This window comes from Heterodontus francisci, chromosome 25, assembly GCF_036365525.1.
Source record: "Heterodontus francisci isolate sHetFra1 chromosome 25, sHetFra1.hap1, whole genome shotgun sequence".
Lineage (NCBI taxonomy): Eukaryota > Metazoa > Chordata > Chondrichthyes > Heterodontiformes > Heterodontidae > Heterodontus > Heterodontus francisci.
Genome location: NC_090395.1, coordinates 35,200,245 through 35,220,366, shown reverse-complemented (window position 1 = coordinate 35,220,366; position 20,122 = coordinate 35,200,245). Strand labels below are relative to the sequence as shown.

The window sequence follows — 20,122 nt, the reverse complement described above, 5'->3', positions numbered from 1 at the left end:
CCAAAGTGCCGCCGCATAGCCCCCCCAAGATATTATGCACAGGGGCTCATTTAAATGGAGGAGGTGGAGCGGCTACTGCCAACGACTTAGAGGGGGCGGCCGCCGTGTCCCCAGCAATGGCGTCCGAAGCCAGTTTAAAAGTAATTTTAATTTTTGAAGTTATATTGTGGTACATTGTGTGTAAAAATTGAAATAAATGCTAGAGGCCCTTTCCCACCCTACCACCCCGCCAATGTTTGTTTTCGGGGCAATATCAACAAAATAAACTTTATTCCCAACCCAAACATTCGCCTCCAACCTCTTCCCAACATCCCCACAACCAATAAGAACAGTTTTCCCCGCTCCCCCCGCCCTGATAATTTTATTCCTCCCCCCTTCCCACCTGTGTCTCACCTCGGAACTCCAACGGCGCATGAGTTGTGACTGATTAGCCGTAAAATCGGCGTGAGACAGCCGCCAGCAGCAGGCAAGTTCATTTGCATTTTAGTTTTTCTACTTTCAATATTTTAATGAAGGCCCTGCGCCGCACTGAGGCCTCACCGCCACCACTAATATGCAGCAGGGCCTTCTTGGCGTAGCGGGCTGGTAAAATTTAGCCCTCTGGGTCTGCTCGATCAACACCTTCCAAAATTTTAAAGATCCTTTTTAAAAAGAAAAAAAAGAGACCCAGCCTGTTCATCTTTTCCTGATGGGTATAATCTCGCATTTCTGGTATCACCTTTGTAAATCTTTTCTTTATGATCTCCAGTGCCTCTATGTCCTTTTTATATTATGACGACCAGAAAAGAGCACAATACTCCCTGGTCTAACCAATGTTTGATACAAGTTTAGCATAACTTCTCAATTACATCACTCAAGACATAAACTCTGTCGCTTGTTTTTTTTTTAAATGGCCTTTTTAACCTGCATTTCTACTTAGTAATTTTGTATTTTTACTCCCAGATCACTCTGCTCCTCTAGCCCATTTAGATTCTTATTTTCCAAGTAAAATAGGAACATTGGCGAAGTAGGCCATTCAGCCCATCGAGCCCATCCTGCCATTCAATACGATCATGGCTTATCATCCACTTCAATGCCTTTTTCCCATACTATCCCCATATCCCTTTATGTCGCTGGTATTTAGAAATCTGTCACTGTCTGCTTTAAACGTTCTCAATGACTAAGCTTCCACAGCCCTCTCGGGTAGAGAATTCCAAAGATTCACAACCCTCTGATTAAAGAAATTTCTCCTAATCTCTGTCCTAAGTGGCTTCCCCCTTATTTTGAAATTGTGTCCCCTGGTTCTAGACTCCCCAGTCAGGGGAAACATCTTACCTGCATCTACTCTGTCTATCCCTTTAAGTGTTTTGTATGTTTCAATGAGATCACATCTCATTCTTCGAAACTCTAGAGAATATAGGCCCAGTTTCCCCAATCTCTCTTCATAGGACAACCCCGCCATCCCGGGAACAAATCTGGTGCACTCCCTCTACGGCAATAACATCCTTCCTAAGGCAAGGGGACCAACACTACACACAGTACTCTAGGTGCGGTCTAACCAAGGTTCTAAAGCAAGACTTCACTACTCCTGTACTCAAATCCTCTTGCGGTAAAGGCCAACATACCATGAGCCCTCTTAATTGCTTGCTGCACCAGCATGTTAGCTTTCAGTGACTTATTGACGAGGACACCCAGGTCCCTTTGTACATCTACACTTACTAATCTCCAACCATTTAAGAAATACTCTGCACATCTATTCCTCCGACCAAAGTAGATAACCTCACATTTTTCCACATTATATTCCATCTGCCATGTTCTTGCCCACTCACTAAGTCTTTCCAAATCCCCTTGAAACCACTTTGTATCTTCCTCAAAACACAAATTCACACCTAGTTTTGTGTCATCTACGAACTTGGAATTATTACATTTGGTCCCCACATCCAAATCATTGATATATATTATGAACAGCTGGGCCCCCAAGTACTGAACCTTGCGGTACCCCACTAGTCGCAGATCGCCAACGCGAGAATGACCTGTTTATTCCTTCTGTTTTCTGCCTGTTAACCAATCCGTAATTCATGCCAGTATATTACTTCCTATCCCATGTGCTTTAATTTTGTTAACCAACCTCCTGTGGAGGACTTTATCAAATGCTTTCTGAAAATCCAAGTATACCAAGTCCACCCACTCCCCTTTATCAATTCTGTTAGTAACATCCTCAAAAAACTCCCAACAGATTCGTCAAACATCATTTCCCATTCATAAATCCATGTTGACTATGCCCAATTAGATTATTGTCCAAGTGTCCATTTATCACACCCTTTACAATAGATTCTAACATTTTCCCAATGACTGATGTAAGGCTAACAGGTCTGTAATTCCCTGTTTTCTCTCTCCCTCCCTTCTTAAATAGTGAAGTGAGATTTGCGACCTTCCAGAATCTATAGAATTTAGGAACTGCTCCAGAATCTATAGAATTTTGGAAGATGATCACTAATACATCCACTATCTCCATAGCTACCTCTTTCAACACTCTGGGATGTAGAATATCAGGTCCTGGGGACTTATCAACCTTCAGCCCATTAATTTCTCCAATACAGCCTTCATACTAATACTAATTTCCTTCAATTCCTCATTCCCCCTAATCCCTTGGATCGCTAATTCTGGGAGATTTCTTGTATTTTCTTCAGTGAAGACAGGCACAAAGTAATCATTTACCGTCTCTGCCATTTCTCTATTCCCCATTATAAATTCTCCTGAGTCTGCCTGTAATGGACCCACATTTGTCTTAGCCAAATGCTTCCTTTTTATGTACCTATTGAAGTTTTTAGAGTCTGTTTTTATGTTTTTTGCTAGGTTACATTCAAAATTCTATTCTCCCTTTATCAGTTTCTTGGTCCTCCTTTGCTGTATTCCAAAATTCTCCCAATCCTCAGGTTTACTACTATTTCTGGCAACTTTATAAGCCTTTTCTTTTAATTTTATACAATCCTTAACTTCCTTAGTTATCCATGGTTGCCTGCCTTTACTTTTGGGGTTTTTGTGCCTTGAAGCAATGTACAGTTGCTGTAAACTATGTAATATTTCTTTAAAGACCATCAATTGCCTATGTACTGTCATGCCTTTTAATGTATTTTCCCAATCCACCTCAGCCAATTTGCCCCTCATATCTTCATATTTTCCTTTGTTCAAATTTAATACCCTGGCTTCTGAACTACCTCACTTTCAAGCACAATGTTAAATTCTATCATATTATGGTCACTCGTCCCTAAAGGTTCTTATGCAACAAAATTATTAATTAGCCCTTTCTCATTACATAATACTAGATCTAAAATAGCCTGTTATCTAGCCGGTTCCTCAACATACTGCTCTGGAAAACCATCCCTAACACACTCCAGAAACTCGTCCTCCACATTAATGCACAAATGAGCATTAGTGCTCATTTGGTTTATCCAGTCTATATGGAGATTGAAGTCACCCATGATTACTGTATTACCCATGCTACATGCTTCTCTAATCTCCTGATTAATACCATGCCCCACACTACCACTACTGCTTGGTGGCCTATAAACAACTCCTACCAATGTTTGCTGTCCCTTGCTGTTTCTTAACTCCACCCAAACAGATTCCACATTTTGTTCTTCCGATCGGAGATCCTCCCTAACTAACGTACTGATCCCATCCCTTATCAGTGCAACACCACCTCCTTTTACTTTATGCCTGTCCTTCCTAAATGTAGAATATCCTCGAATATTCAGTTCCCAGTCGTGGTCACCCTGTAGCCACGTTTCCGTAATGGCAATTAGATCATACCCATTTAACTCTATTTGTGCCTTTAAATCATCACCTTGTTGTGACTGCTGCATGTATTCAGGTAGAGTGCCTTTAACCTTGTCTTTTTGGCATTATTCTGCATTCTAAGCCTAGTTGATGCTTGCCTTTGGATCACCTGCCTTCCAATGGCGCTTGCTACTTTTCTACTTCCTGTTACCAGCTTGACTTCCTTCCAATTTGAGCTACCCCTCATGTTTCCATCCCCCGACCAACTAGTTTAAACCCTCCCCAACAGCACTAGCAAATCTCCATGCGACGATATTAGACCCAGTCCTGTTGGTTATGTAACCTTATTTTTCTTACAAAAATGTAATACTTCACACTTTTGTGTGTTGAAATTCATTTGCCAATTAATTGCCCATTCTGAAAGTTTATTAATGTCTTTTTGCAATTTGTTGCATTCCTCCTCAGAATTGGCTATCATCTTCAATTTGGTGTCATCCACAAATTTAGAAATTGTGTTTTGATTCCAAAGTCTAAATCATTGACATAAATTGTGAACAACTGGTCCCAGCACTGATCCTTGTAGGACCCCCCTTTCCACCACACTGACTATCCTTTACCCCTACACACTGCTTTCTGTCTTGTAGCCAGCTAGCCCTCCATTCTTCTACTTTTCATCTGACTCCACATGCTCTGATCTTATTAATTAGTCTATTTGTAACACCTAATTGATGGCCGTTTGGAAATCCAGATAAATTGCATCTACTGCATCACACTTGTCTACTCTCTCGGTTACATCTTCAGATAATTCAATGCGAATTTTCAAGCGAAAAAACTTTCCCTTTTAAAATCCATGCTGACTATTGGTTATTGTATTTTTGGTTTCTAGACTTTTAGATTTTCTCCTTTAGTAGGGATTTTGTTATTTTTCCAAACACCAATATTAAACTGACTGGTCCATAGGTCGGAATTCTGTTGTAGTAATGACAACAAAACTGTCAGCATTCAGCATCGTTACTCTTCTGAAACTGGCAACAACTTCTGGAGTCTGCAAGCATGGGAGGTTAAATGCAGAAAGCTGGAATTCTACACTTCTCCACAGGGTATGCTGTTGAAATTCCTGCAGCCTACAATCAAATAGTAATTGCTCAATCTACAAGAATTTGCCTTTTACGATATTAAGCTTGCTGTAAAAATCCTTGAAAAAGTTACACCTGTTGAAGGTTGTTTTTATTTTATTTAGAGATACAGCACTGAAACAGGCCCTTCGGCCCACCAAGTCTGTGCCGACCAACAACCACCCATTTATACTAATCCTATATTAATCCCATATTCCCTACTACATCCCCACCATTCTCCTACCACCTACCTACACTAGGGGCAATTTACAATGGCCAATTTACCTATCAACCTGCAAGTCTTTAGCTGTGGGAGGAAACCGGAGCACCAGGGGGAAACCCACGCAGTCACAGGGAGAACTTGCAAACTCCACACAGGCAGTCCCCAGGAACTGAACCTGGGTTGCTGGAGCTGTGAGGCTGCGGTGCAAACCACTGCACCGCCCTAAATCTTGTATGTTTCAATGACATCACCTCTCATTCTTCTGAACGCCAGAGAATAAAGACCCAATTTATTCAGCTTCTCATCATAGGGCAACCCTCTCATCCCTGAACCAATCTAGTGAACCTTTACTGTACTGCCTCCAATGCAAGTATATCTTTCCTTAGATGTGGAGACCAAAATTGCACACAGTACTCCAGGTGTGGTCTCTCCAAAGCCCTGTACAATTGTAAGCAAAACCTCTTTATTCTTGTACTCCAATACCCTTGCAAAAAAAGCCAACATGCCATTGGCCTTAATTCCTTGCTGTACCTATATGCTAACTTTATGTTCCTTGTAAAAGTACACCCAAGACCCTCTGAACATCAACATTTACACCTCAAACAAAAATTCTGCTTTTCCATTCTTACTACCAAAGTGAATTACTTCACACTTCCCCACAATATATTCCATCTGCCACCTTGCTGCCTGTCTTAACTTAACCTGTCCATATCTCTTTGCATCACCCTCACAGCTTGCATTCCCACCTAGCTTTCTATCATCAGAAAATGTTGATACATTACTCTGTCTCTTCATCTAAGGCATTATTATAGACTGTAAATAGCTGAAGCTCCAGCACTGATCCTTACAGCCTGCCAACTTGAAAATGCCCCATTTATCCCTGGGGGTTGGCATGGGGATGGACTGCATGAGAGGAGGGGGAGGGAGGGAGGAATGGCATCAGAGGGGTGGCATGGGAAGGATGAAATTGGATGGGAGGGGTGGATGAGATGATGGAATTGGTTAAGTATACTAATTTGACAGCAAATGTTTTGCGGGTCTGTTAGTTTGGAATAATAGCCTGAATTGTAAAAGCCAGCTCTTAATGGTCATGAGGGAGCAACAATTCGTCAGGTGATCCACAGCTCACAAAATCCTGCCAAACCAGCCAATGGAGAAATTGTAGCAGCAGATGGCAAATGTGGAATTTAGAATGGGAACAGTAGGGCGAGCAAGAACACTGATATTTGGTTAAATTATTGTGCTCTGAAAACTTGAGGTCATCAAAACTCTGCTGCCTGCACCCTAACTCACACCAAGTCCCACTCACCTATTATCTCTGCGCTTGCTGATCTACACTGACTCCCAGTCCAGCAATGGCATCTTCTTTTGGGCCTCCTTATCTCGAGAGACAATGGATACGCGCCTGGAGGTGGTCAGTGGTTTGTGAAGCAGCGCCTGGAGTGGCTATAAAGGCCAATTCTAGAGTGACAGGCTCTTCCACAGGTGCTGCAGAGAAATTTGTTTGTCGGGGCTGTTGCACAGTTGGCTCTCCCCTTGCGCCTCTGTCTTTTTTCCTGCCAACTACTAAGTCTCTTCGACTCACCACATTTTAGCCCCGTCTTTATGGCTGCCCGCCAGCTCTGGCGAACGCTGGCAACTGACTCCCACGACTTGTGATCAATGTCACAGGATTTCATGTCGCGTTTGCAGACGTCTTTATAGCGGAAACATGGACGGCCGGTGGGTCTGATACCAGTGGCGAGCTCGCTGTACAATGTGTCTTTGGGGATCCTGCCATCTTCCATGCGGCTCACATGGCCAAGCCATCTCAAGCGCCGCTGACTCAGTAGTGTGTATAAGCTGGGGATGTTGGCCGCCTCGAGGACTTCTGTGTTGGAGATACGGTCCTGCCACCTGATGCCAAGTATTCTCCGGAGGCAGCGAAGATGGAATGATTTGAGACGTCGCTCTTGGCTGACATACGTTGTCCAGGCCTCGCTGCCATAGAGCAAGGTACTGAGGACACAGGCCTGATACACTCGGACTTTTGTGTTCCGTGTCAGTGCGCCATTTTCCACACTCTCTTGGCCAGTCTGGCCATAGCAGTGGAAGCCTTTCCCATGCGCTTGTTGATTTCTGCATCTAGAGACAGGTTACTGGTGATAGTTGAGCCTAGGTAGGTGAACTCTTGAACCACTTCCAGAGCGTGGTCGCCAATATTGATGGATGGAGCACTTCTGACATCCTGCCCCATGATGTTTGTTTTCTTGAGGCTGATGGTTAGGCCAAATTCATTGCAGGCAGCCGCAAACCTGTCGATGAGACTCTGCAGGCACTCTTCAGTGTGAGATGTTAAAGCAGCATCGTCAGCAAAGAGGAGTTCCCTGATGAGGACTTTCCGTACTTTGGTCTTTGTTTTTAGACGGGCAAAGTTGAACAACCTGCCCCCTGATCTTGTGTGGAGGAAAATTCCTTCTTCAGAGGACTTGAACGCATGTGAAAGCAGCAGGGAGAAGAAAATCCCAAAAAGTGTGGGTGCGAGAACACAGCCCTGTTTCACGCCACTCAGGATAGGAAAGGGCTCTGAGGAGAAGCCACCATGTTGAATTGTGCCTTTCATATTGTCATGGAATGAGGTGATGATACTTAGTAGCTTTGGCATACTCAGTTCAGAATTACTGCTTTAAAACCCTTTGGCCCTGAAAAACTAATTTTATATTCGTCGAAAGTCAAATTTTTCCATTCTGATAAAAATTCCACAAACTTTTTTAAAAATTTAAACACATGATAATTTTAGCTTCTACCTTAATCCCACGTACATGTCCCAATCATTTACTTTGCTCTCTAAAATTTAATTAAAAGCAAAGAATAATCAGTGCATTTTACTTCCTGGTTTGCTGTCTGTGACAATACTTCAATAAGACTAGCTACTTACCCTATTTGATGACATCAGTGCTGCAGGATACCTGGAGATCCTCCTGACTCAGTAACAGATTCAAACTAACTTTAGAAAAGGGGAAATCCAGATCACAGAGATCACTAAATCTTTGTTGCAGCTTTCTTTGAGATCAGTAGCAAGCGCCATCAGTTCGCTCTTTCTTACCAGTTTAAAGCCTTTGCCGCCATGACACTGGTCACATTCCAGTTCAGGTGGAGCCCGTCCCATCAACAAAGCTCCTTCCTGTCCCAGTACTGGTGCCAACGTCCCATGAAAAGTAACCCCTCTAGCCATGTGTCAATTCTCCTGATGTCTGTGTCTATGCCAATTTGCACATGACTCAAACAATAATCCAGAGATTATTATCCTCCAGGTCTTGCTTTTTAATGTAGCTCCTAAGCCCCAATCCTTCCTTAAAAGGATCTCCTCCCCACTCCTATATGTGTTGCTTGTTCTGTCATGGTCCACAACAACTGGATTTTACCCCTCACTTTCAAATTTCTCACAGGTGCCTCAAAATAGGCAACACATCCTTTGAGACTCTCACACACAGCTGCAGAGAACGCTATTTATCCCTCTAATCAAAGAATCCCCTATCACTATCATATTTCTGCAATGTTCTTCCACCACCCACCCCCGCGCCCCAACACCCCCGTCACACAAGACAGCCTTCTGAGCCACAGTACCTTGATCTCCACTGTGACTGTCCTCCATGCAGTCTATCTCCTTGCCCTCACAGGTAGGCAGTACACGGTACTGGTTGTGGGATCTCCTTCTCAACCTATCTTGTCCCCATTACCCAGCTCCCTAACAGTCACACTCCTCCCCTCCAGAGCCTGTGCTTTCTTCTGGGGTGTAACCATGTTCTGGACAAAACTATAAAGAAATTTCTCCCACTCCCTTATGTTTCACAATGGCTCTAACTCACACTTCAGCTCAGTGACTGAGCCGGAGTGACTGAAGGCAGAGACATTTCCTGCAGATTTGGGAATCCACAATATTCTGTCTACAAACTCCCCTATATTGCATTCCTGACATATGACCTGCCTTGCCATCTCTATTATGTATTTATTTTCTTGATAAATTTATGTTACGACCAGGTGAGAAAGAGGTCTAGGGTTCCCTTTCAGCCTTCACCTGGTCTTACTGTAACAGGGTCTTATTTTTAAACACTTTTTTTTTTAGCTCCCCCTTTGGTGAATCCTTGTTCACCGCATTCCAATTATAAGGCAAAGAAACCAGCACAAAAAGGCTCTCAGGTTTAAAGAAGAAAAGTTGAAATTTATTAAACTTAAACTCTAATTCATGCATATGCGATACACACATGCAGATAGAGACTGAAAAGAGAAGAAAAATAAAGTGGAAAAGTTTGAGGTAATATCTGAAGAGTTGTTGTTACAGTTCTATGAGCTCTGTGGAATCCTTGATTGTAGGTAGATCTTGCTTTTTGTTGGGGCCCAGTATTCTTCTTAAACCTTTTTCACTGCAGGAGACTTTTCTCTCTTGGGTTCATGTGTCTTCAGTGGATTCAGAGGCTTGTGAGAAAGAGATGGGAGCAGATAGGAGAGATCTTCTCAGTCCAGGAGCAGACAGCTTTCTGCCCAAACTGTTTGTACAAATTCAAAAAACTCAGGTTGCCCAGCAGGTTAGTCATGTGACTAGCTGGTTTGGCCATGTCCATTTGTGTATTCGGCCATTTTAGCAATTGGAATGCGAGCTCCCCCACCTTCAACGTCTGGTGATCAAAAGTCCATTGTGGGTCGAATGTCCTTCCAAACACCATCTGTTAATATGCAAATATCTTTTCCAGCCACAGCTGATCTGTTCAACAAGTCCTCCCCTCGCTCCAGTAACAGTTTAATCAATAAATCAATCAATTAATAAATCAATGTTCATGACAAAAATCAATGTACCTCATTCATGGCAGGTGGAGGCCTAGCATGACAATAGCCTTGATTAAAATTAGGTGCACTGCACTTGTTAAAATGGAACAAGTTACTGTTTACTCACCCGAGAGCAAATAAAAAAGTATTACGCACTAAGCAATCACCAATCTGTTGTCCTGTGACATCACCAAATCCAGGAGCAGTTTACCCCAGCTAAACAGACACTACTAGACAACCTCAAGCTTTTAGAAATCATTTTAAGTATCTTAGTTCTTTATCTTTGGTCCTTACCTTCCCTTGGTCTGCATTTATTTACAGGCAATTACCTTTTAGTCTATTTTATTTTGTTTACTTATTTTCTTTTCATACACTAACTTGCACTAAGCGCAAAAGCATCGAACAAAATTTTCAATACTTATTGCCTCAAGTTTCATAAACCACAGGCGTTAAATGCAAAAAGCAGCATCTCCTCCCCCACTGCACCAAATTCCTAATTTCATAAAATTCTAAACTTCCTAGGCTATTCAGGATCCAGTTAACGCTGCAATCTGTGGTTATGCTCTGTGCTGAAGCTCTTGAAAACAATTTGTTGCCTTAACAGCTGCAAATTGTCTAAATTCAACTCAAGGTGTACAATCTCAACAAGCCAATTTTAAAAAGTTACAGTTAAGCACAAATATATTAAGGCAGTCCAACTCTACAACATAACATCCATTTGAACAATGTAATCCAGGGTGATGTACTCTGTCAGAAAATAAATTGGTAGGTAATTCACTGATGCGTGGAATCAGTCCTAGCTACTGCAATCCATTGTAGTACATGATCTCATACTTCAGTGTTCTACTGAGCCAAACAAACTTATCCTGTTGACGCATTCAGAAAAGCAGCTGCTTTAGGTATGTTTGATTTAGGCTTCAAAGTAAGTTGTCCATGAGGGAAAATGGCCCAGGTCTAGAAGCAGGATTCTCCTGGGTCACCACTTTAAGTCACAAGTATACTGTAGTCTAAAACAGTAGCAATAATGCTTTTTTGACAACCTGTCAAAAAAGTACAAAGCACCCACTTCAAAAATAAACTTGTATTTCAGATTCTTCTTCGAAACCCATTTGCAGCTAGTTATTTATAAATATCAATAGATTCAGGAACAAAATTTCCATTCATACACATTTTCATACTGCTGTTGCTGACTCCCACCAAGGGACCACCAGTCTCCATCCTTCACACAAGATAATGTGTGGAGGAGATTTTCATAAGGTAGAACTTGTTCAAACCATTACAATATTCAATTTAAATCAAATTATTTAGCCAAGAACCAAACAAACCAGTCTTGAGAGTAACAGTTCAAATGCCAGACTGAAATTCACCAGCCTTTGAACTTGAGGAACAGAAAGCTAGAATCAGCCATAATGTTTAGTTACGACATCAATATTTGATTTGAACTCTAAAGGCTCTAAACAAATGAAGTACCATGAAAGTTGTGTCTTAAATGTGCTCATCATGCAAAGGTTGGCACTGTTTGCAAACTTCCTCAAAAACTGAACATTTCTACAGCTATTGATTTTCTTAACCGCAAACTCACCTCCACCTTTGATGCCCGAGAAAACCATTGCTCTCTCTCACCCTGTCTGAGCCCCCGGCAGGGCCCTCATTTCTGCTCCCTTAAGTTCAAAGGACATGGCAGATAATTGGTTTAGCCATCCATCGCTAGATCTGGCTGGACCACATAAAGCACGATCGGGTCCTGCTCTCATCCGTTAAAACTGCTCACTATTTGAGGATCATCCTGGAATGCAAAGATAACCCCCAGCTTCTTTTCTGTACTGCAAACAGTCTTCTTAAACGGCTCTGCCCCTCACCTCCACCCTCACTTCCAACAGTAAGTGCAAGAAGCTCATGGTGTCTTTGTCGCTAAGGTCAAGACCATGTGATCAGCTACCTCTATTGCACCCCTCCCTTCCACGAGCCCACAAGGCTAAACTTCCTCTAATAAACCTCCTCCATGCCCTAGCCCTGAACTCACGTCTTTCTCCAGTTTCTCTCCTATCTTCCCTCATGCCCTCTGCAAACACATCTTGTCCATGAGACCCACCTCCTGTTCTCTTGACCCTATTCCCACTAAACTGTTGACCAAACTTCTCTTCCTGGTTCCCCCACGTTAGCCAATATTGTTAACACTTCTCTCTTCAGGTGTTGTTCCTCTTTCCTTAAGATTTGCTGTCAACACCCCTCTCCTCAAAAAAACAACCCTTGACCCCACTGTCCTTGCAAACTACCATCCCATCTCCAACCTTTCTTTCCTCTCCAAGTCTTTGAATGTGTTGTTGCCACCAAAATCCATACCCACCTTTCTTAGAACCCCATGTCTGAATCCCTCCAATCAAGTTCCCGCATCTGCTATAGCACTGAAGCAGCTCTTATTAAAGTCACAAATGACACCCGATGTGACTATGACAAAGGTAAGTTATCCCTTCTCATCCTGTCTGCAGCCTTTGATATGGTTAACCACACCAGCCTCCTCCAATGCCATCATCATCCAGCTGGGTAGGACTGCTCTCGCCTGATTTCACTCTTATCTATCTAATCATAGAGAGAATCTCACTTGCAATGGTTTCTCTTCCCATTCCCACACCGCTACCTCTGGCGACCCCAAGGATCTGTCCTTGGCCCCCTCCTATTTCCCATCTACATGCTGTCCCTCAGTGACATCATCCAAGTGTTAATTTACACACATACACTGACAACACCCAGCTCTACCTCAACACTATCTCAATTCCTCCACTGTTGCTAAATTACCAGATTGCTTATCCAACATCTAGTACTGGATGAGCAGAAATTTCTTCCAATTAAATATCGGGAAGGCTGAAGCCATTATTTTCAGTCCTCACTCCCCAGCTACCAACTCCATTCCTCTCCCTGGCAACAGTGAGACTAAATCAGCCTGTTCACAATCTTCATGTCATATCCAACCCCGACATGAGTTTCAACCATATGTTCACACCACATTAAGACGACTTATTTCCACCTCCGTGACGTCACCCAACTTCACCCCTGCATCAGCTCATCTGCTACTGAAACCCTCATTCATGCCTTTGTTTCCTCTAGACGTTCCAATGCACTCTTGGCTGGTCTCCCACATTCTACCCTCCATAAAATTGGGATCATCCAAAACTCTGCTGCCTGTGCCTTAGCTCACACCAAGTCCCATTCACCGATAACCTCTGTGCTCGCTGACTTCCACTGGCTCCCAGTCAAGCAATGTCTTGATTTTAAAATTTTCACCCTCATTTTCAAATCCCTCCATGACCTCAGCCCTCCCGATCTCTAATCTTCTCCAATCCCACAACCCTCAGATCTGCACTGATGTAATTCTGGACTTGAGAAAACCCAATTTTAATTGCTCTGCCAATTGGCGGCTTGTGCCTTCAGCTGCCTAGGGCCTAAACTCTGGAATATTACCCCTACCAACCCAACATACCTCTTCACCTCTCTACTTCACTTTCCTCCTTTTAAAACACTCCTCAAAGCCTACCTCTTTAACTAAGCTTTTGGTCATCTGACCTAATAGCTCCTTATGCAGCTCAGTGTCATATTTTTGTTTCCTAATGCTCCTGCGAAACATCTTGGGAAGTTTTATTACTTTAAAAAAGGTGCTATATAAATATTACATGCTGTTGTTTCATGCTCCCAGTAATCCGTTTCCCTCATGTCAACTACTGAAATTTATCCAAGACAGTGTTACCTGCCCATAATTCATAGCAGGCTTGGAGTCCAATAACTGCAGGCAACAAAACCCAAACCCAAATACAGGGTTCCCAAAAACTAGTAGTAGTTCTTTACTGGCTGTACTCAAAGCAAGTTTTATTTAAATTTACTGTAGTTCAATTCCTTATTTTGTGGTTCCTTAATTTCCCCCATGCCTATGATCCCCAATAATCAATTTCAAATATCACTTATGAGGTCGATCCTATATAGAAAAGAGGCATTGGTCTATCTCTTCCACAAACAGACGTTGCGTCTTTAGAATGTTGTTATAGCACATGCGCCAGCAAGGAGAACTGGCAGACCCAACCTACTTTGCTGGATACGGTATCATTCTCTGTCCAAGGAAACACAAACACAAGAGTTCCACTCCCTGGCAGCCAAAAGGTGGTTAACTATCAATGTCAGGAGAATGTAACAGGATCATTTTTCTAGTATTAAAAAGTAAGTTTAATTTTTTTTTAAGTTAGTCTTGTATTGGGCTGCAGTTATCCTGAAGCAAATGTGAAGTTTGTGTAAATAGGAAGCAAAGATTAATGATCAGTACCACAAGTTTAACTAGACAAACAAGACAAGCAGCCTACCTAAGGGGTAATTCTTGAGAACACTGCAATTCAAAACGTTTACCTGATTTGCTTTTGTCCAAGAGGTGCAAAACTACCTCTTCACAGTGGTCTCGCTCTACATGCCAAGTACTTTACACCAAAATTATGCTACATAGTTTCCACAGAAGCAAAGGCATTTTCCATGAACTGCTTAATATAATTAACCTAGCAGCCACGTTGTCAGAACCCTGGAAGCAAGGCTCCATTCAGCCTGTTCTCACAGACAGAAGAAAAAAAATTGATACCAATAAACATTTACCATTACAATGTTGTCCTTTTACTTCCATGATCTGAACTCCAGCCGAGCAGATTGAATGGCAAATTGCAAAAGGTATGACAATAAGTTATATTACCAGCACTGACATGATCTTCGCCCCTTCGTCTTTATTTTGTGGCACAAAAATGCTAAGATTTCAAATGTTCCATGTATTCTAAAGATCAGTTTTGCCAGAGGTATACATTGGTTACAATTTGGTTCTTCAAAAAAATGCACACAGTTTAAAACCAGTACACACAGGTTAATTCGACATGGATACAAAGAAATACTGAAGTTCCTCTCTGACTAGCATTGCTGACAACTGGAAATGTATGGCAACTCATTATTTGCTGTTGCATTTAAGAAGGTGCTTAAATGCTATAACATATTAAGAATGCAGCTGGTCATTCAGCATAAGTGGAAATAAGTCTATATTTCAGACTGGGCCCTTCTGAGAAGTTCTGAAGGGCCTAACCCAAGACATGGAGGTTTTTGTTCTCGCCACAGATGCTGACTGATCAATGTGTGGTTCCAATATTTGCTGTCTTTGAGATTTCCAGCTTATTTAATTTCTAAGAATACAGCAGCAGTACTTGCAATACTGAGATTAACTTTATTTGCTTGGCATACCAGCAAGCATCAAGTTAAAAGGATACAAATAATTACATTCTTATTGTTTCATTGAATATTTTCTGTTCAAACAAAGAGTACTGGTGACTGGGGAACGTATCTGGAGGAGTCACCCGGTTTGACAGTGTGCAGGAGGTGAACATTAATCACCAGGTTCAAGGGTAAACGTATATACAACTTCACACGCCAGGCTTGTGCAAGGCAACTATCAAAATGAACTGTTTATAAACAAATCTATTTCAAACAAAAAGCAAAAAAAAAATCAATAAATAAATGCAAATAATTCTTGCTAATTTTTTTTAAAAACGGATTCAGACACTTTCTTCAGAAATAAGCAACCTATATATACCTATACACATATATATATATATATACACACTAAACTTTTAAACCAAAAATAGGTTACAAATACTAGGATTCCAACCATTTCCTCACTCCCTTAACGAGAACTTCAACATTTATTACTCATTGCAGATTGCACAACACTATCACTGCGCAAGGAACCAACCCCAAAGACACTTCTTCAGCGGCATCGGCTCGCTTTTTAAACTGAAACCATCTCCCCTCTGCCATTAAGTCCACTGAGACGTGTCTAAATTTGAAGTAATCGCAACCACAATGCTGGCTGCGTATTTACTAAACACAGGACGAGACTCAAGTCCAGACACTTAGGAACCAACAGAGGCGGTCCTGTTCCAGGTATCTGGCCCCCCACCTCCTCATCTCAGCCCGGGCCCAGCCACCCACCCCCTCCTCATCCTCACTCGAGTCCCAAGTTGTTGCCTGACCCACCTGAGAAGGTTGGAGAGCTGAGGCAGGGACACCGTTCCGCCACCGCTGCCTGCCGACAGCCGATGCCTACCACTCAGCAACTTCTCCACCACGGCCACATTGCCCGTCCTCGCGGCTTCCAGCAGCTCCTGCTCCTTGCCCATGGTGCCCACTGGGTCGCCTCACATTCACCGAAGATCCACTCCACTCCCCCCGCACGAGCCTGCAGTCAGGCGCAAGCGCACTCGCTGCTTCTCCTCTCGCTCCCCAGAATCAGGCGCAAGCGCACTCGCTGCTCTTCTCCTCTCGTTCCCCAGAATCAGGCGCAAGCGCAAGCGCACTCACTGCCCAACCAGCAGCCTCGCTCCGGCAGGGAATGCACCTCTGCCCATGACGTCATCGGGCAGCAAGGTATGCACCAGGGAAGGATTTCCCTGCACCAACCCCATCCTGTGTTCCCATCACAGAAGCTGGCAAAGCTTCATTACTAGGAATGTAAGCATTCTGGGAACATTCAGAGCAACATTTAAGGTCACAATCACGGAGACAGATTGCAATTTTTTTTATTAAACACAACGTTCATTTATAAAGAAGCAAATTACTGTGGATGCTGGAAATCTGAAATAAAAACAGCAGGTTTGGAAGTACCTGCAGAGAGAGAAACAGTTAACGTTTCAGGTCGATGACCTATCATCAACTGACTAAGGTTAGAAATGTAATAGGTTTTGAGCAAGTGAAAGTGGGGTTGGAAAGAAGAACAAAAGGGAAGGTCTGTGATAGGGTGGAGGGCAGGAGAGATTAAATGACAAAGATATTATGGAACAAAAGGCAAAGGGAGTGGTGATATTTGTAGTAAAAGACAAAGCATTTGTCCAGAGTGAGTGTTAATGGCAGAATAATGAACAGCTCTGTCTGAAAGCAAAAACATGAAAAACAAGTTTAAGACTGGGTCATGCTCTGAAATTGTTGAACTCAATGTTGAGTCCAGAAGGCGGTATAATCTTTAGGTTGTAACATAAGGCTCCATCAAAATAATCTAGCATTCTTGGTCTTGGAATTTTTCTAGAAACCTCAATGAATTATGATTGGTGTAAACTGTTATTTCCCCATTGCCATTATTGATGTAAACTTCAAAATGTTGAAGAGTCAATACACCTCTTTCTCAATGGTGTCGTATTTCTTCTGGTACTCATTGAGTTTTCTAGAAAAATAACTGGTCGTTCGATTCCATTATCATCATCCTGGACTAATATTGCTTCCACTCCTACATCACTGGCATCAATAGCCACGTTAAAAGTCTTGCCAAAATCTGGTTCCACTAGAATGGGCTCATTTATTAAAATGGCCTTTAACTTTTCAAACACCATTTGACAGGATTCTGTCCACTGGATCTTCACACCCTTTTTTAATAAATTTGTCACTACTGTACTGAAGTTAAGAACAAACATCCAGTAGAAATCACACATCCCTAGAAATCATAATACTTCCCTTTTTGTCTTGGGGACTGGAAAGTCTTCCCTAGGCAGAACCTGGCCTTGACCTAGTATATCAAGCCCATGAATAGCCAGAGGAGTTCAACCTGGCTTATCTGCACATATGACTTTAAACTCTTTCAGCAGATCAGCTATATCCCTCTTATGCAGTTCAGAACAATAGTGTGGAATTGTATGTAGGTTTTCCAACACTTCTGTGTTTGCCAGTTTCATCGCATATGGTTCAATCTGACAGTTCTCAGTCTCTGCCCCTTCCTCCCGTTCCTCAAAATGTAACACTATGTTTAAATTCCTCTGCTCTCATTTGACGTACTGGCTGACAAGGTACACGGTCATCGTATTGTTTCAACATATTCATGTGACACACCCTTTGATTTTTCCGCCTGTCTGGGGTGCTAACCAAATAGTTCACCTCACTAAGTTTCCTCTTAATGAAGTAAGGTCCACTGAACCTAGCTTTCAAAGGTTCCCCAGGAAAAGGCAACAAAGCTAACACCTTGTCTCCAGGCTGCAAACTGGCTGCCTTAGCTGTTCTATCCACTTGGCTTTTCATCACTAGCTGAGAAATCTTGAAGTGTTATCTGGTCACCTCACGCGCTTTTGTGAGTCTCTCTCAAAATTCGGTCACATAGGGCTGCAGTTTACATTCCCGTCATCGAAATCAGCGGCAGACATAAACAATGTGGTCCGCCCGAGAGGACCACATGTTGCGGAGCCACCGCAATATTAAACGCGGTAGCTCATTTAAATGGCTGGGGCAGAAAATTAGTGGATGAGTCTGGAAGGCAGAGGAAACAAAGGTTAGAAAATAACATGTATTTTTTCCCTTCAAGTATTTGTCCAATTCCCTTTTGAAAATTATTATTGAATCTACTTCCTTTAACCTTTCAGGGAGTGCATTCCAGATCATAACAACTCACTGTGTAAAAGCAAAGAGAAGGCATGAAAGAATATTGGCAAGCAAAATCAAGGTGAACCCAAAGATGTTTTATCAATACATTAAGAGTAAGAGGATAACTAAGGAAAGAGTAGGGCCTATAAAAGTCCATAAAGGTAACCTATGTGTAGGGGCGGAAGATGTTGGTATGGTTCTTAATGAATACTTTGCGTCTCTCTTCACAAAAGAGGGGAACGATGCAGATATTGTAGTTTTTTTATTTTATTTAGAGATACAGCACTGAAACAGGCCCTTCCGCCCACCGAGTCTGTGCTGACCATCAACCACCCATTTATACTAATCCTACACTAATCCCATATTCCTTCCATATCCTCACCTGTTCCTATATTCCCCTACCACCTACCTATACTAGGGGCAATTTATAATGGCCAATTTACCTATCAACCTGCAAGTCTTTGGTGGTGGGAGGAAACCAGAGCAACCAGCGAAAACCCACGCAGACACAGGGAGAACTTGCAAACTCCACACAGGCAGTACCCAGAATTGAACCCAGGTCGCCAGAGCTGTGAGGCTGCGGTGCTAACCACTGCGCTACTGTGCCACCCAGGTTAAGGAGGAAGAGTGTGAAGTATTGGATGTGAAAAAACATAGGGGGAGAGGAAGTATTAATGGGAATAGCATCCTTGAATGTTGATAAATCACCAGGACCAGATGAAATGCACCCCAGGCTGTTAAAAGAAGCCAGAGAGGAAATAGTGGAGGGTCTGACCATCATTTTCCACTCCTTACTGGATACGGGTGTGGTGCCGGAGGATTGGAAGATTGCTGATGTTGTACCTTTGTTTAAAAAGGGAGCAAGGGATAGACGGAATAATTGCAGGCCAGTCAGTCTAACCTCACTAGTGGGCAAATAATTGGAATCAATTCTGAGAGACAGGATAAACTGTCACTTAGAAGGGCACGGATTAATTAAGGATAGTCAGCATGGATTTGTTAAGGGAAAACCTTGTCTGATTAACTTGATTGAATTTTTTGAAGAAGTAACAAGGAGGATTGATGAGGGTAGTGCAGTTAATATGGTCTACATGGATTTTAGCAAGGCTTTTGACAAGGTCCCACATGGCAGATTGGTTCAAAAAATAAAAGCCCATGGGATCCAGGGAAATGTAGCAAGCTGGATACAAAATTGGCTCAGTGGCAGGAAACAAAGGATAATTATTGACAGATGTTTTTGTGACTGGAAGGCTGTTTCCAGTGGCATTCCACCGGGCTCAGTACTAGGTCCCCTGCTTTTTGTGATATATATTAACAATTTGGACATAAATGTAGGGAGAGTGATCAAGATGTTTACAGACGACACAGAAATTGGCCGGGTGGTTGATAGCGAGGATGATAGCTGTAGACTGCAGGAAAATATCAATGGACTGGTCAGGTGGGCAGAAAAGTGGCAAATGGAATTCAACTCAGAGGTGTGAGGTGATGCATTTGGGGAGGTCAAACAAGGCAAAGGAATACACAATAAATGGGAGGTTAGAGGTGTAGGGTAAGTGAGGGACCTTGAAGTGTCTGTCCACAGAGCCCTGAAAGTCGCAGGACAGGTCGATAAGGTGGTGAAGAAGGCATAAGGAATCCTTTCCTTTATTAGCTGAGGCAAAGAATATGAGTAGGGAGGTTATGCTGGAACTATATAGAACATTGGTTAGGCCACAACTTGAGTACTGTGTGCAGTTCTGTTCACCTCATTACAGAAAGGATATAATTGCACTAGCGAGGATACAGAGGAGATTAACAATGATGTTGCCAGGAC

The 20,122-nt window shown here is 42.6% G+C and overlaps 1 protein-coding gene across 6 annotated transcripts in view; it reads right to left on the bottom strand.

Annotated features, from left to right (window-relative positions):
- Nucleotides 1-16,221, bottom strand: part of LOC137383819 (ankyrin repeat and SAM domain-containing protein 1A-like) — a 549,597-nt gene extending 533,376 nt beyond the window's left edge. For 3 of the 6 annotated variants that reach the window (XM_068057078.1, XM_068057083.1, XM_068057082.1), the window contains exon 1: nt 15,946-16,221. In XM_068057078.1, coding sequence (XP_067913179.1) covers nt 15,946-16,088 — 143 coding nt within the window. In that variant the 5' untranslated portion in view covers nt 16,089-16,221. The remainder of the gene's footprint in view (nt 1-15,945) is intronic. The other 3 variants (XM_068057080.1, XM_068057079.1, XM_068057081.1) reach the window with 2 other exon arrangements.
- Between the last annotated feature and the right edge of the window lie 3,901 nt (nt 16,222-20,122).